At 38.1% G+C, this 18593-nt stretch overlaps 1 protein-coding gene across 1 annotated transcript; it reads right to left on the reverse strand.

Annotated features, from left to right (window-relative positions):
• Positions 1-12: 12 nt before the first annotated feature.
• On the reverse strand, positions 13-16987 carry map3k12 (mitogen-activated protein kinase kinase kinase 12). The gene is made up of 13 exons (XM_014981718.2): positions 16519-16987; positions 12578-12761; positions 12293-12484; positions 12052-12210; positions 11058-11216; positions 10774-10882; positions 10341-10450; positions 8700-8816; positions 8469-8603; positions 7069-7792; positions 6164-6231; positions 4808-5105; positions 13-2914 (listed from the first exon to the last, which is right to left on the reverse strand). The coding sequence occupies exons 1-13, from the start codon at positions 16985-16987 to the stop codon at positions 2756-2758; spliced, it is 2883 nt and encodes a 960-aa protein (XP_014837204.2). The 3' UTR covers positions 13-2755.
• Positions 16988-18593: the final 1606 nt, after the last annotated feature.

Here is an 18593-nt window from a genome sequence, read left to right on the forward strand (position 1 = left end):
ATTTTGGACATGCTTAAAGTCATTGAAAATAATTTATTTCTCATTCAGCTGTCTCACGTGACACAGCAACAGAATAAACTGCAGCTATAACATGGCCCCTTATTTTTAAAGTTCACACATTTGTTTTTAACCAATACATTATTTACTCTTGCTCATTATATTCTGCTTTTGATATAATTTCTATGGTACTGGTACAATGTGCAATGCTGTATAAAAACAAAATAGATACTTAAACCCAACGGATACTTAGTTTTCTAGAAACCACCATGGAGAAGTGCTCTATTATTTATTCAGCTACTCCTGCAGTCGCCTTAAAGGGTCAAAGGAAAGGTTGAGGTTTCTAAGAGGCCTGCAAACATCATGAAGTCCAAGGAGGCCTTTTGGTTCATTACAAAAAACAAAGATCACCTCCTAATTTACACGTTGATTAATATTAAGATTCAACAACTGTGACTTCTTTCAATGCTTCTTTCATGGAACGTCAACATAAAGGGAAACTTTCAAACTTGGAAGTGTTTGTGCACCCTACCAAGGTGATAAGCCCTTTGCTAACCCTGTAGTTGCATGAAATAAAAAAAGCCAAAATGTTCTATTGAGCTTTGTGTAGCTTCAGTAACAGTTCACTGGGTTCTTCATATCTTAAGAACTGACTGCACAGGATTTAATTTCAGCAACATGATCTAGTAAGGTTAAAACTAAACTGCCTCTTGTGAATAAGTCTGCAGGAGGTCAAAAGTGGAGAACATATGGAGTTAGAAGCAGTGTGCAAAGTTGTAACTAAGTTACAACTTTGCAGCTGCTTAAGACTAACTAAGGCTGTTCAACACTAAACAACTTCAGTTAGCATTAGCAGTTATTAATGTTATTAATGGTGAATTTTTACAAATGAGGCAAAATTGATTAAATAAAAAAAAAATAATCTTGCTTGATCAAAATCGATTCTTTTGTGATATTGGTCAACAAGGACAAAGTGCAGTGTGGAAAAGGTTTAAGTTCTTTAGTTTGTTTCAGACTTTTGGGTCAGCAGGCCCAAAAGACTTTAGTTATCATTAGCAGCTAGCATAGTGTGCATTGTAATACGTATTAGCGCCAAAGTTTTACAGGAGATAAGAATTGGTAAAAATGAAAAAGAAAAAAAAATGGCCTTGCCTAAACAAATTAAGTTGTCAGTTGTGATATAAGTAAGGACAAGGCGCTGTAATAAAAGGTTTAAATTGTTAGTTCATTAGAACAAACAGTTAGCGTTAAGAAATGGTTCAGTTTGCATTGAAATAAACTTTAGAGCCAAATGTTTACAAGTAAAAATTGGCAAAACTTAAAAATATATGTTCCTGCTTCAACAAATCTGCTTTCGCTTGAGAATGTTATCGGCAAGGACAAAGTGCAAAATTAAAACGTTTATGGTCTTTAGTTAAAAAAATAAGAAAAATCACTTAGCATTAGCAGCTAGCACCAAGCGTTTTGCAAAATTAGTGCCAGATTTTACAAGTGAGAAAAATTGGTGAAGTTGAAATAAAAAATAATCATTTTATCTTTATAAATGTGATGATGGTCACCAAGGACAAAGTGTAGTCGTAAGACGGTTTAGGGCTGGTGCCTCAGATCAGCAGGACCAAAAAACCTAAGTCAGCATTAGCAGCTAGCAGAGGTGCATTGGGATTAATAACTTTGAAGAATTGGTGGAAAAAGGAAGATATGTCTGCCCTTCCTAAAATGTTTTAAAGCAATAATATACCGTCATTTTTTTTTTTTTTTGTAATTTAGCACACTTTGAATCAGACTTGGGGAAATCAAAAACAAGATTCTGTGCAGACATTTTATGTTTCTATAACAACGTCAAGTTGAAAATGGTAGAGGTGCATTTTGAGTGATCCCTAAAATCTTTCTTTTTGTTGCTGATTTACTAAACCCAATAAAAACCTGTCGTTAGTTTAAAACTCAGTAAGAGTTCAGAAATAATGTATCACCTACTGAATTCCCTGTTAAAGTGTTTTCATGATGGTTTCATTTGTTGTTTTGTTTTTTTTTTTTCTTTTGTGATGCTGACATTTATTAAACAAAAAGTAGATAACTAAAGTAAGACTTTCAGGATTAAAAAAGTGTAAACTTTCACAAAATAGAAAACAGACACATTCAAACCATAAATAAACCATAACCATAAACCATAAATGTAGTCATGCATTTGTTCACAGGGCTGCATACAGTTTAATCTTACATTTTATCTTACATATAAAATAAAGTTAGACATTTCTTGTGGTTCTTACTGTATATTTACATTATTTCTCATTAGTATTTGATGCATTAGAGTGTGGAGAGTCATGGATAATGCTCCCAGAGTGAGGGTTAAAGTGTTTTAAGGACTACTTTAAAGAGTGTAGTATCTTCTTGTGCATGCGTGCACGTCTAATAATGGGTTTTTGCTGAACTGGCGTAGTGCCTAAGGTTAACGTGGTAACTATGTTTCCTAAAAACAACCCTACTCAACGTAAATGACATTTAACTGATGTCACAAGCTGCCAAAATACAGTATCTGATTATATTTGTCGTGTTTACGCCAAACGACCTATGTCATCTGATACAGGTTTACCCGCCAACAAACTTATGAGACACCATAAGCTACTTGTCATTGTCTGAGTGTCGTTGTAGGTGTGGTTCTTCATGGCAACAGTAATGTACTGCACTGAGAGGTTGGTGTGCGCCTGTGATGGTTGCTCATAGTAGGGTGGCCGGAGGTCTTTGTTTTGCGCGTGGTGATCTATGGAGGATGTCCTGTGTGGGGCGTCTGTGGAGACCCTTGATAGGGTTGGGATGGCGACACCCACGCTCCGGCACTGGGAGGCCGACTGGGCTCTCCGCTGCCTGACTGGTCCAGCTCGGCGCTGTCGCAGTCAGAATCATCACACAAGGCCCGGTTCTGAAGAAAAAATGGAAAGAAAAACAGTCACATCCAGGATATACGTGGAAAATGATATTCAGTTATTTGAGTTATTTTTTACAGTGGTGTGTACACTTTTTGGCTTGAAAACTATTTTTCTCATTCAAATCTTCCCAAATTATATGCTATTTTGTCTGGATTACACACAATCGGTTTATATGGATTAATTTAGCACATTTGTTGTTGGGAGGGAACAATAAATGCTAATTTAACCCTTTCATGCATGAATTATGATCCTTTATGTCAGGATTTTTTCCAAATGTTTTTTTTGTTTTCTTAAGGCAAAAAAAATTTTTGTAAAAAAAAAAAACAAAAAACATTTTTTTATATATAATTTTTTTTTTAGGTGATCAATTGTAATTTTCTCCAAATACAACGCTGTTATTTGAAAAACACATCAGTAGTGTTGTTCTTTAGGGGCCATCTGTTGTCACAATATTTTTTTACCTGCCAGAGTCGTCTACAGTAGAAGGAGAGACCGGGTCGGTTGGCATGCTTTTTTTTTTGTCTGTCGGCCATATTGGATTTAACAATATTAATTTCTTGCACTTGCATCTGATGGCCAGTAGTTGATGGTATATTTTATGATGCATTAGTGTCCACTTCAGTGGTCTGTGTGCATTTATAACATAAAAATCCACAAGAAGAGCAAGAAAATGGCTTTTAGATACTGTCCATTGTAGTGACCACTATGCATGAAAGGGTTAAGTGAACAACTTTATCCTTTTTCTGTAAAATACTCTGTGTAATAAGTGGAAACAAGTTTGATCTGAACGCAACCTGAAGAAAATAGTATCACCTCATGCTGAATTACTGACTTCTGAATCAAGATTTTAAAGGTAACAGTCTCACAGTGACTCATCCACTATGTTAAAATATTCTCCTGAGAGTAGTTGCAAAAACTCTCTAGCTTGGTGGAGTAGATATTGTTGTTTGTATGCTGAAAATAATAATAATTTTAAAAAACTCAATTATATACTTACGTTTATAAAAAGAACTAGCAATTAGAGCAAATCAAGTAGTCACTAATTTTATCTTAATATAATCCCAGTTAAATCTACATTTTTTTTTTTGAAAATTAATCAAGTCAAATCATTGCTGTTCTCTTCTGCCAAAAATATGACGATGCAGTAATTTAAATTTTAAGTACGTACCGCTATTTTCAAGTACATCTGTGCTACAGTAAAGTTTCCAGTTTAAGTTATTTCAACATTAGAATCAGACTAAGTCAACTTAATGTGCAAAAGAAACAGACGTACATTTTGCTGCATTATGACCACCCCAGGAGTTTTATTTGGTCCAATAAATAATATTCTTTCTCCTGAGCCAACCCAGTGTAGCTCTGTTCATAGGTTCATGAATGTAGACGGGAGTTTTGATTTGGCATTCTTTCTTATAAGATCTTTAAATCATGGGACTGTTTTATAACTTAATCTTGTTTTAAACTTCTCCAAAACCTTCACCATAACCTGTCTGTTCACTAATGTTCTCTAAAAACCAAGTGGACCTCCTCAGAAAATATGGATTTAAAATATGTTATTTTTTTTTCGTTTTGGCAGTTGGTTGCAGTGGATTTTTTTGTGAAGAACACATATATATATAATTTACTCCTTTCAAAGTCTTTAAATTATTTGTGACTTTTCTGTTGATCTGTCGTATAAAACAAAATTAAATTTTTGGGTTGTTTTGCTGTAACATAAAATAACAGGTGCCAATGAGATTCTTACATCTAATTTTAGCAACATATAGTTTTTTTCTTTGTTTTGTTTTGTTTTTTTGGGGTTTTTTTTGAGTTAGTCGTGTTGCTCTTTTCTCTTTCCTGAAAGCACAATACTAACTGACACATGCAAACCTCTGTGGAGTTTCCTTTACCTCATTAGGATTCTGCCCGGTGTCCAGCTGAGCTTTGCTCTGGCCCGGAGCGCCATCCCTCTCCGACAGGCCGTCAGACGCCTGTGCAGGATCGGTGTTGTCTGCCGGGATCTCTGACCCCTGGGAGAGGAGGTCATCGCTGCGGTCATCCAACCTGTCGTCCGTGTTCGTGCTGACGACGTCGGGCGTGCCACTGTGAGAGTGGTCAGTGGTGTGGCCCTCCTCGCCGTCTGACACCGAGAGGTTTTCTGAGCTGAAGGTGGAAACCGACTGGCACTTGGTGATGCTGGTCGGACGGCTAGAGAGACAAATAAATAAAAAATAAAAAATAAAAATCCTAAGATATAATAGATTCTTGTTTCTGAAAACCTGTCTAAAGCACAACACTGAGATTAGATCAATATTTACTTATTTATTTTATATTTAATAAAATGTAATATTCTATCAAAGTATATTGACTCAGTATTATTTAGTAGTGTGGCAGGTTTACTGTATTTATTGTAACAATAGAGAAAATCAAGTTGGTGATTAAAATCCATCCAGCTGCTTCTGCCCAAAATTACAAATGGCGACAGAAAGAGCTGTCAGTTACTGGTTGCTGCGGTAACGCAACAGAACTTATGTAGCAATAAATGTCAGGGGAAAACGAGTTTTTGACAAAACAAAACTAACTCAAAGAATAAATAAACCGATTTCGACAAACTTCACATCTGTAACATTCATAAAATAAAACCCTGTTACATATACACTGCATGTTCTGTGTTTAGAGATGTATCTATATGCACGCTTAGCTGTTTATGATACAGCAAATTGACGTTTGAGACAAAGGGTAGATTATAAAATACTTTTTTTTCTTCCACTTACAACTTTTCACTCAAAACTTTTGCTTATATGTAACATGGTAATGTTAAACTGTAATTTGAGAGTGTCAAACTCACTTTCATTTTGGGTCATATAAAGATCCTGAATGTCCTCAAAGGGCTCTGTGTGGTAAGATGTATTGATAAAACCTATAAACTAACTGTTGAAATATTACTAAATTGTTGTCTCTGGATAAAATGAGTACTTCCTGAAAGCAGTATACAGATAAAAGCTTCTTTGATTTTATTGATTAAATAATATCCAGGCACACAACTATTTCTTTTTTTTGTGGCCCTCTACAGTCTAGAAGGCTGGTCTGATTTGGCCCACAGGCCTTGAGTTTGACACATGTGCTGCAAATGAATGAAATAAACAAATAAATTAATTAAAACCTGGGAAAATTATTCGTATTTCTATTAATAAATCTGTGACTTGTCAGAGATGGAGTGTGGCTTGAGGGAATTTTCCAGTGACGAAGGACAGCAAGTTACTCACCGTCTCCGTGGCAACTCAACCTCACTGTCAACTTCACCCTCCTCCTCTTCGGATGACACCCCACGCCTCTGTAGGAAAAACCAGAAAAATGTGCAAATCAGAAAACGCTCAGAAGGCATTCGGTGCCGTTTGTAAAGTGACACAGTAAAAAATGAACAGCAATGATTTGGTTTAATTATAGAGAACTAACTAAATATTTATCTTCCAATTTTATTTCCAAATTAAACATTTCATTTTCAAACTAAATGTTTAAGTTGCTAGCTAAATATTTACCTAGTAACTAACAGCTCCAAATTACGTATTTATTTGATAACTAAATATTCAGTTTGCAAACTAAATATTTAGCTCCAAATTAAATATTGGAACGCTGACATTTATGAATGTGTAAATAATATGATGAAAACATGACTTTGAAATTTGAACACAGAATTTTTTGAAATGAAATTATTAGGACTGTGACAACAACAAATGTTTCTTGAGGATAAATTGTCCCAGAAATTATTGCGATAAATGATAATATTGTTGTTTTGAGACCATTTTCAAATGACATAATGGTGATGATGTAGTAATAATGCAAGAACACATTCTCAAAGCTCAATGCTTTGGAACTGGAAGAGATTTTAAATATCCAAAATAAATACACAAAACAACAGAAATAACAAATAAAATGAATTATGAAGTCAAAATAGTCTGTCAAAGAAAGGACTGAAGTCTTTTTTCATCCAACTTTTGGTAGAAAGAGAAAAATGATAAATCATGCAAATCTTATCTTAATCTATCAAGGGATTAATTTATTTATTGTGTATTGAGACTGGCCTAGAAATGATTGTTGTTTATTTTTACTTTACAAACAGCGTCCCATCATAGGCCTGCTGAGGAACCTGAACATGTAGTCAGACCTCTACCTGCTTGCGTGTGATAGCTGCCCTGTACAAAATGGCTGAAGGTGTCAGGTGCTGAGTCCCGATCCCCCCGGAAGCCCCCCGAGGTATCCTCACGGCGCTGGCTCCTTCATCCTTGTCGTCGCCGTCATGAGGAAGACGAGGAGATCCCAGCGATCCTCTTCCAGCTGCCCCTCTCCCACATGGCGAATCTGGGCTGCTGGAGAACGGGAACGACGCGGCGTCCTCGCTGGGAGTGTCGCTGCGTGGAGGCGTTTCTGTGAGGTCATCCAGGCCCCCAACCCCGCCCTCTGACCCCCCTAACCCAGCCGAGGCGCTGAGGCTGCCCCCTCTCTCCAGTCCGCTGGCCGCGGGCTCCCTTTTCCTCTGGCCCTCCGCCTCCAGCGTGGTGCAGATGAGGTCTGGGCTGGAGGAGGACAGCTGCCTCTGCTGCTGCTCGTGGCTGAGACCTCGCAGGGCCGCCGCCGGCTCCAGGAGCTGCTTGGGGTTGTTGGTGGTGGCGGCGTTGTTAGCCTGCGCTGACGTCTCCCTGTTGGAGGAGGACTGGTTTGCTTTGAGACCAGCTAGATCCCCGCTGCTGCCCTTACCGGACTTGCGATGGCGGGTTTTTACTCTCCGACACCGGCTGGGAGAAGTGGAGCTCCTGTTGGGGCAGGCGGGGATCGTGACTTGCATCACAGAGGAATCCATTTTGGGAAGGATTACCTCAGACTTCAGGATGTCTGGCCTAAAAAGGGGAAAGAGAATCGTCAGCAGTTTCCCTCTGTCAGCCACATGAATATTTATTCTTTTCAAAATAGGGCTGGACAATATGGCTGAAAAGTATCATTATATCAGCATTTCGTATCAGTCAGTATCAATTATTATTGATTAGTTTTGTATTTAAATAAGTGAAATATTGACAAATAGTGACGTAACCTTACCTGATTTATAAGCTGGTGTGTTAGGGCTATTTTAGATAGGAAAAAAGGAGAACATTTCTGACAAAAAACAAGGAAATTTTAGGGCTTGAAAAGTCAAATATTGGCTAGAAAAAACTCAGAATTTTTTAGATTATTCTCATAGATTTTCTTAAAAAAATTGAGTTTGAAAAGTCAAAAATTTGCTAGAATAAAACTGGGAAATTTTGAGATTAATACCAGAACTTTTCTAACAAAAGTAAGAAAAAATAGCTTGAAGAAACTCCTTCGAATCATCACATCATTCCTGGTTCTGCCTACATCCCCCAGAATGCAGTGCAGTTATGGATCTGAATCTGAATTACTGAAACTTTTATCAGTCTATCATCTATTGATAATGATCATATGTCCAATAAGTCAATAAATTGTTATTGACTTATTGTCCAGCCCTATTTCAGAACTACTCTGTTGTCAAATGCAGGCAGAAGCAGAGAAACGTCGCACCTCTTTCCGGAGGGCAGTTTCTGTGGGACATTTCGCTTTTTGATGAGCTTGTCCATGGAGTTGGAAGAGCTGCTCTGTCGCGAGCTGTGGTGCTTGAACAAACCCGGATACTTTTTATCCAAAGACTGCTCTCTCCTGAAAGGAAATGATCAATTCAAACCAAAATACCCGAGGCATATTATTTTTTAACATCAATGGTATTTAAACATGCTTCAATAAATGTATTTGTACCTCTGCAATTCTTTCTCTTTAAGCTCCAGCTGCAGCATCACAGCACTGAGCTCCATGTAAAGGTTATTGGCCCTCTCCAGTTTCCTCTCATAGTGTTCACGAATGTCCAAAGCATGCCTGAAAAAAAGGAAGAAGTGGTTCTTGTCATTGTGAATCTACATGAGAGAATCCAGACCCTCTTCAACAGACGTGCACTCAAGGCACTTATACCATCTGCAGGGACAGACAAAGGAAGGGCATCAAAAAGTGGTGAACGGAGGAAAATGGCTTCATGCAAAAAATATCCACTTCCTTGATTTTTTTTTTTTTTGACAAATTACTATCCTAAAATGCATTTGATTATTTTACAAATAAAAATATGAAAATAGTAACGTGCTTTTCTAGACTATTTTTTCAAGAAAACATTAAATTAATACTTACATTAGGTAATGTAATACAAACTGTATGTTGGAACGGCACTTTCATTATTAATTTGTGTTGACAGTAAAGTCACTACCTCCAAAAGGCTGAGTGAGCTCAGCAGATAGAAAATAACATTAGAACAACAAAGCTTTCTACAAGAAAAGCTCTTCTTCTTCTTCTTCTTCTTCTTCTTCTTCACAACTTTGTTCGCTAATATTGTCTAACAAACATCTGAGACTTTCACAAAACAGCTGGATTGATACTGAGATTAAAATGCACACAGGTGGATGCTATTTATTAAGTGAGTGACTTGCTCAGATGTCTGATTGCTCTTGATTTTATACCTCAAAGGTACAATTAGAAAGAGGGATGGATATACAAATGCATGATTCACTTTTTTGATTGTTTAAAAAAGGAAATATAGACATATTTCCGTTTTTCTTTCACTTTAGGGCTGAAAGAATTAATCGGATTGTCATGAATCAATTATTGAAATAATCATCAACTAATTTAGTAATCAATGAATCATTAACTGGAGTATGTAGACTAAAAAAAGGGTAATTTGCTGAAAAAAAAAAAAAACATACTCAGAGCAGTAATTAAGCCGAAGGTTTACAAATATTACACATTTTGGAGTTAAGATTTAAAAAAAAAACTTTGTCTGTAAAAATGTTCTATCCAGAACTCCTTTAGCTTTACCTGATTCAAATTCTTTAAAAAAAAATCAAATAAAATCTCCTATTAAACACCTTCTGTGTTATTAATCAGTTAATCCAAAAAATAATTAAGAGATTAGTCCTACACCGCATTGATGTTTAGTCAAGCAGAAAGGACTGAGCTTTTCACATGTTGATGTTTGATGCATTTTTAGCTGCAGATGGAAAGGAATGCTTTGTTATTGCATTTTAGGCAATAAAGTGTATACTTTCTTATTTAATAAAGGAATTGATTAGAACTTTGATTTATTCTAACACTTCATAAAAAGGTTGAAGTGGTTAAATTATTTCTTTTTCATCTGATTAATTGTCAGAATAATCGAATTACTAAAATAATAATTCATTGCAGGTCTACTTTGTAACCATGCACTACCTTCAGGTTGTCTATCATGTAAGTCTGAAGTTTGCAGGCGTAACGTAACAAAGGGTGCAAAAGTTCACAGGACTGTACATTTACATATATATTTTGGCGGAGTGTGAGCTCTTAAGATAAAATCTATGAATATACATGAGACAAACAAACCTGAGCTCCTCCCTGCGGCGGTTAATCAGTTCCTCGTCGAGCCGATGAAGACAAGTGCCCTCGGATTTAATCTTCTCAAAGTGCTGTTTCACCTCCTCTCTCCATTCAGCCTGATGAGAGCACATTTCTGTTCACCAACTCTGCACCGCTCACACTGCCTCTCTTGTGTGGCATTTCATTTAACTGATTACTTTGTGAGTGTGTGTGTGTGTGTGTGTCTGCTTGTGTACATCAACATGCAGTGGTATGTACAAATTATCGAGTATTTTGCAGTCAACCAAAACAATAAACTGTTCATTTGAAACATTAAAAGTCCAAAATTGATACTACATACATCCTTGTAATCAGTCTGTGTAAACTTTTGCCTGGAGAAGTACATGAATGCACACTAAAATCAATAAAAAGCAGATAATAAAAATGAAAGCAGCCATACCTGAGACCTAAAGTACGTTTCCTGTGGGGTGGAGAGAACATCAGCAGAGGCTATATCCAGATGAAGGAGGATCTGTCGGAAAGAGGGCCTATTTCTGGGCTTACAGTTCCTGCACACCCAAAACAGGAAACACAGCTGTGTACACGGCCTATGCACAGTAAAATCAATAAAGTCCTTAAAACTGCACACTAACACCTCCCAGTACAGCCACTCTCAGAGCCTGGCTCCACAGCCCTCATCATTAAAATCATCTGCACTGCTATTCATATCCAGGCTGTGCTCACCAGCACTGTCTGAGGAGGATCTTGAAGCCGTCAGGGCAGCTCTCAGGGACAGGCAGCTGCAGGCTGTTGTTTCCCACGCCCCAGATGATGGCAGAAGAGTCAACATCTTTGTAGGGAATCTCCCCAGTTAGCATCTCCCACAGCACCACTCCGAAGGACCTTTAAGTTGAACCGAGACATAAGTGTTTTTACAGAAAGCACAAGACAGTTTAGGTAGTGAGAGTTAAAAAATAATCAAGCTTGTCTGCCTTCTCCCTGTGGACTTGGTGTCATCTACGCTAATACTCTGCTCCATCAGAACCAACCAATCAATGCTCATGTACATGCTGCTCGCACCCTCCGTCTTGCTCTCTGCTATGCTACAGCAGAGGCTGCCACAGCTGCTCAGGCTAGTTAGCATGGCCACAGAAGATGCCATATAAACAATTTTCCTGTTGTTTCTCTACCATTAGCAGATAAACATTGAGTAGCATGTACACAAGCTTTACTGACATCACTAAGACCCTCCTCCTGGCTCTGATTGGTTGTTTTTGACATTTCTTCGGAGGGCAATAGTAGCCCTGGGAGGAGGTGAAGAAGCTCACACTTTTCAGAAATGATCGGTCTCATATTAATGACAGAATGCTAATTTTAACAAATATGTCAAAAGCATATTTTTGTAAAAGTTATCGCCTTAAAAACCTATTATGATATAAGTTGCTAGGTAACCACAGAGTGAGTTATGTAGTTGATTCCACCAACCTTGCTAAGCTAGCTGTGAGAGGTTGAGCGGCTAAAGCCTTTCCTCTGCCTACATCCCCCATGATGCTGTGCGGTTCTGGATCAGAGTTCAGCAAATTTTCTATATGTTGAATATCAGACATATTATCCATTGATACTGATTATGTGTATCAGGATATTGTTATTGATTTGTTGTCCAGCCCTAACTACAGCGTTACACTGCTGCAATAATTAATAATAAAAAAAGAACAAGTAAAAAGTTCACCATTCGTACCAAATATCCACTTTTTCTGACACTGGTTCGTTCCGAATGACTTCAGGAGCCATCCAGGCTACAGTGCCGGCGAATGACATCTTGGTGCTCTTGTCACTGAGCTCCTTCGAGGTGCCAAAGTCAGAAATCTTCACCATGTCGTCATGTGTGATCAGCATGCTAAAAACGACACGGAAACAATCAGCTGTGAGACGTTCTCCCAAAAAGACATTTTCTTCAGGCTGATGGATCCCAGTCTTACTTCGGAGATTTGAGGTCTCGGTGGATGATTTTGTGGAGGTGCAAGTAGTTCATGCCGCCTGCGATGCCCATGGACCAGTCAACCAGGAGGGAGGGGGTGATTTTACGGCCCGCTCTCAGCACCTCATACAGCTGGCCTTGAGCGCAGTACTCCATCAGGATACAATAACACGGAGCCTGGGTGCACACACCTCTGGAAGGAAGAAGGTCATTCAGATAGTAAAGAAAAGGAAAGAACAATCAGGGGGAGATGACTGAAAGGTTGTCACAGCGACGGCTTCCTCACTTGAAAGTGATGATATTTGGGTGCTTGAGTTTGCGCAGGTGTTTGATCTCAGTCTCTTTTATGTCCCGCACTTTCTTTACAGCCACTTCTTCTCCGTGCAGCTTCCCGAGGAAGACGGCCCCCTGTGCCCCGCTGCCCACCCACTGCAGGTCAGAAATTTCCTCAAAAGGAACCTCCCAGGACTCTAAACACCAACCAGCGAAAATGCAAACTCAGAATTAAACATGAAACTGTATAATGATCTACAGAATATCAGTATTTTGTGGTAATTAGTAGTTCGTTAGAAAAGAAGTCATACAACGGGAGCTTTTTCAGATTTTATCACTATACAACCTCAAATTTAATCGCGTTTTATTGGTGTTTCATGTAATAGATCACAGCAAAGTTGCCAAGACTTACAAGAGTCAAGGTGTAACATTATTTTAAAAATAATGTGTCTTTAACCTCCTTTTTTTTGTTATCCCTAAATTAATTGCTGTGCATCTTAAAGGTTATTTTAATTATATTAGATCTCAGTATAAATGCACCTATTCTATCAGTAGTTTGTTAGAGAGCATTAGTAAACAAATAATATCCTGAAGATCAATGAAACCACTGGATAAGTGATCCACAAATTTAAAAAGTATGGCAAGCAGAACCCATAGTGACTCTGGAAGAGATGGAGATAATCTGTTGACAGGACAAGGATTATTTATCCACTCAAAAAATATGGGCTTTATCAGAGAGTGGTTAAAATAAAGTCATTTTGAAAAGAAAAAACATAAAATCCTCCACTTACAAGAAGTCCCATGTGGGAAAAGATCAAATAATACCTAAATTGAGGTGTCTGGTGTACATGCAAAACACTTAACTATATGAAATTAACACAGGAGATCGCACTTAACACACCATCCCCATGGTGACACACGGTGTGATCATACTGGATCACATCAAACATACAGCATGAGCTACAGAGAAGTGGTTTATATCAAGACATATTCACGTGTCAGAATGACTTAGTCAGTGTCCAGATTGAAATTCAATTGAGAATTTGTGCTTTGCAAAGTACATTTGTACTTTTGGCTCCATCAGATGTGCAAATCTGGTGGAGCCAAACCCTAAAAGGCTGCAGCTGTGACTGTAGTGAAAGGTGCTTATGAACGGTAATGGCTCAGGCTGGCTCTATATGTACAGCACCTCACTTTTGGGGAGTTTTTCTTTTCTTAGAAAATCGTGAAAACCGCGAATCATCTTCCTTTCACTGCACTTCCTGTCTGATACAATCCCAGTAAACTACAGTGAAGCAAAATGGAAGCAAAATGACAAAATGTAAAAAGGGGTCTGAACCCTTTTGCAAGGCACTGATAGATAAGATAAACTTGCGAGCATGTAGGAGTTGGAGAGCGTTAGCAAATACCAGGCCTGTGTTTGTATCAGAAGGACAATCACCAACAACTTCAATGGTCTAACAAGAGGCTCATCAGCACTTTATCAAGCAAACCATTGCATTCGCGTCCATAGATAAGAAAAACACAGAGGAAAGAAACCCACCAATCCACTCATAGTTTAATCTGTCTGTCGTCTGTCAAACTGACATTGCTTAAATGGCTGTGAAGGCTTGGTCGCTAAAGACAGACAAGCCTGGGAGAGTAAAAGAGACACACAAATCAATTCTTCATGATGTCCACTGAAGGGTTGAGATCTCTTGGGAGCAGCAGCTGCGGAGGATGATGATGCACAGGATGCCCTCCCCCCGCCCCCACCCGTTTCCCTCTCCCCACCTGACCAGCTGTGACGTTCACTGAACTGGGCTGACGGTACTGAAAACACAGACACGCTGCCAGATGGACGAGGTAACACTCAGTAAGCACCGAAAGTAATGAGTAATGTTAGTTTTCTAATAGAATAAATATAATAAAGTGGTGTTCTAATTATAGCTTCAGATTCAGTGGCTTGGCTTTATCTTCTTCTGCCACGTTTTGCTTTATCTCCACTACATTTCAGGGCTTCAGAAGTAACAGCAGTGGTACATTTTTAAAAATATATAAAATAGTTGAATGTATAAAACAGTAACTAGTCTTATTGCTGCTTAATTTAATTGTTTGAGCTCCAGCTCATTTAAATGACAACTGCTAACAATCTTTATGTTCGTCTACAGAGGTGGAGATTTAAATTGCGTACTTTATTTATTCCGTCTACACATTACATGTTCAATTTCAGAGTGGTAGTGCACACAAATACATCAAATTTGGACTTTACTGAGACATCTTTGAGGTCTAACAATGTGGGTAGGCTTAAAAAATCTCTAAGAGCTTTGAAAAGATATTTGCTACCTTAGAGATTTCTTCTGTTTTTACTTTAGGTCATAATTTAATATCTCATATAATCAAATAAGTTTTAATACCAGACAAATATGACTTAATTAAGCCCTTTTCAAATCATGGTTTAATTTGTTAAAGAGGAAAATAAGCAGTAGTTGCCCCCTAAACTTAATGAATCAGTTTCTCATAACCATCAGGGAGTCGTTTACGTCGCTGGCGAGGAACTCTGGCCTCCGCTTCAAAACTTCAAAAAGTCCCTGTTTGACTTAGCTCAATTGATGGTTTTTATGCACGAATGGCTGCTTAAAGTAATGGGTCCAGACTTTGACTAGGCCATACATTTTTGAGCCGAAGGGTGGTGGACTTGCTTTGGATCATCGTACTGTTGCAGAACCTATAATTATAAAGTCACAAACTGATGGACATAGTGAGTTGTCCAGGTCCTGGAACAGTACAGCAGCCCCAGAGCATCACACTGCCACTGCTATGTTTGACTGTCAGCATAATGATCTTTGTCTGAAATGCTTTGTTAAGTTTGGGAACAATTTTCACGTTTTCTAATTCAGCCAGCTCAATCAGGAGGATTTGTTGTAAATGTAACCAGTTTGGATCTCTCCTGTGGAGGATATTTTTTCCCCTTTTCTTTCTAGATGTTAGCATGAACTCTGCCCTTGACTGAAAAAACACCTGCAGTGTTTTAGATGTTGTCTGGGTTCTTTCTGATCTCCTGGATGAGTCATTCATGAGTTATTTTGGTAGGTCGGCCACACCTGGGAAGGTTCACCGCCGGTCCATATTTTCTCCATGTTTGGATGAAGCCTTAGAAATGTCTCTGTACAACTATTTTGACTGATAGATATCAGTTTGTTGTTGAATTATTTAAGGTAGAGCTGCTTGATTGTGACGGATTTGTCCTATTTTAAGGATTTCTTACATTTTTAGATCTGCCAGCTATCAGGTTTGTGTGTAGAGAGCGAAATTGAAGTGAAGAATTAGAACAATCAAAGTTAATTCATGAAAACAGGAAAAATTTCGTGGCACTTTTTGATTGTTTGTAGGATCTCAACAAGAGTTAGGCTTGAACGGGAACTTTTTTTTTTTTGCTAATTTGAAACGTAATTAATCTCTAAAGTAATCCAGAATCAGTCAGTACTTTAGGTATTGGCTAATGTGTTTAACCTTGACCTGCCTTTTCATTCATTTGAATTATTATGCGTTCATAAAAGAATGTAAAACCAGCTGGTGTGAATTCACCCTTAGATTTCTTTGTTTTTGTTTGTTTTTACTTAGCTAAATAAATCTCATATGTATTAACAATAAATTTTGTTTGATTACCCTAATTTTCAGTGCCAAATGATTTATCTATAAGTCCTTCCACTTTAGTTGAAATGTAATAATTCTAGATAAGATGGTAAATATGTCTACTCCTGATAAATATACAGTATATACATATTAGCCATGTCCAAAGGCAAGAAAATTATTCAGACTTCGGATTGATCTTTGGATAACAAGGCTAATTCTGATAGTTATTGATGTAGTTTGTTGTAGTTTCTTCATCCTGCAGCTGAATTTAATGCACAGCACAACAAAATAACGTCTAATAACAAACACAGAGGCTGACAGAGAACAAGCGAGTCGTACCTTCCTGGTTATGTTTGTGTTCAGTGGAGTAGGCTTTTCCAATCATGGTCCAGACTGGTTTCAGGCAGCCAAATAGTCCCTCCAAAAATCCTCCACTGCCTGACTGGAGCCTATTGTTCTCCGACTGGCTCCGGACGGCTCCGGCCTCCGGACTGTGGCCCGCCTCGGCCCCGCCGCTGCCGCCACACTGACAGGCCTCATGTTCATGGAGTTTTAGCACGCTGTTGTCGAAGTGGGCTGTGCATCCATCGCTGGGGCTCGGGCTGCTGCCGCCTGGCGCCCCGTGCACGGTGGGTTCAATGGACAGTACGTTACGAAGCACACACTGTGTGGGGGTCAGGTCCGTCTCGGGGGTGCAGGCAGGGGTGTCTCCATCGAGTCTCCGATAGGGGGGTTCTGAGATGGGGGTGCTGAAGCCTGACAGGGAAGGGGAAGGGGCGCGGGGCTCATGGATACAGGTCCCACTCATCAGGGGTTTCCCCAACACTGCAGGTTAGGGAGGATGGAGGAGGAAGAGGTGAGAAAAAAGCCTAGAGGGGAAAAACAAACACATCAGAATGTGCTTTTTGGCTTATCTAGTTGTTCTCTCCAGAAAATTGCTGTTCAAGATCACAAAAATATCTATCCACTAGAGATTTGTTGTTGTTTTTTACCCACTAATAAATAACACTACTGGATAATGAAGTATAGATTTCCACTGCAGGATTTCACAAAGAATATACTTTTTCTTAAAATGTGCATTGAAAGAAAAACAACTCCTTTTGCTTGGTGTGTATTTGTGTTGCTGACATCACAAGAAGCACAAGATCTGAGCTTTTCAGCTGGCATGGTAAACATTTTGGCAGACAAACAACTTTTCACAGATTCTGAAACAGATTCTCCAGTATTTAAGTTCTGCTTCAGTTGCAAGAGGTTCAACCTTATATGTTTGTGGCAGAATTTGACACTAATGACTCCCAATAAAGTACACTGTCTTCAAGACTAACTGGTGCAAATCTGTTGTTTAGCTTATCTGTTTGGTACTAACCCCTCAACATGATCCCCTCATACACATTTTTGATCAATAAACATATAAAATATTACGCAGTATATGTTGAAATGTGGCCAAAACATGAAATATGATTGAATAGGAAAGCAAAACCTCTACATCCAGTGTATTTATTTAGAATAATTTCAGTACAGGTCCTATAGGCCAACATGTTTTTCTTTGCTAATTTAAAGATGATTGGTTAACTTTAACTAGCAATAAAACAGACTTAAACTAACATTCAGTGTTTGAAATGAAAAGTCTGTCATTTTCACTGAAGCAGTTCTCAAGAAAATACTGCTTGGACCTGAAAAGCGTCTCAGTTAACCAGATAAAGCATGTTTTTTGTTAACAATCTGGAATGAAACGACTCCCAGAGCTCCACTGACAATGATTTCTGTTCTAGTCCTGTCGGATTCTCTCTGCAAACACTTACACATATTTCACCATTTCCAATTTTTTCCCCAACAAAAAAAACATAAATTACAAATAAATTAAAAAAATACCCATTGCATTGTGTCTTGTGATGTAATGTTAGTGGAAAGATGAATACAATTTTGACAAAATAAATATTTACAACTAAAAAAAAATTTAAAAAAATCTGGGCATCCCATCATGTTACACAAGTGAGAAACTACATATAAAGTAACTTACAGAACAGTCCAGCGGCTTTACATTTTTGGAGCTGTCCGGTGCTGAATTGACTGCCTTTACACATATCTGTTGAAGCTGACACTAACTTTTCTTCCTGAAAATATTAAATTATTGGCCTGAGCACAACCAAATTTTGGCAGAATAAACAAAACATGAGGCCAAGTTTATGAATGAAACACATCTGAATTGTTAATATTTAGCAGTAAAATTTCAGAATGAGGAATTTCACTAAAATGTGGGAAAACAACAAAACTAAATGTTTGAAATTTGTTTTTTGAGAATGGTTTGTTTTAAATTGAATTACAAAACATATAGCTACACATATACAAAACATCTATGAAATGATAATCTAAAGGTAACAAACTATATTTAAAGTGAGTTACTGAAATGTTGA

Source organism: Poecilia mexicana, unplaced genomic scaffold, assembly GCF_051168715.1.
Source record: "Poecilia mexicana isolate PSO_F unplaced genomic scaffold, ASM5116871v1 scaffold_7, whole genome shotgun sequence".
Taxonomy (NCBI): Eukaryota; Metazoa; Chordata; class Actinopteri; order Cyprinodontiformes; family Poeciliidae; genus Poecilia; species Poecilia mexicana.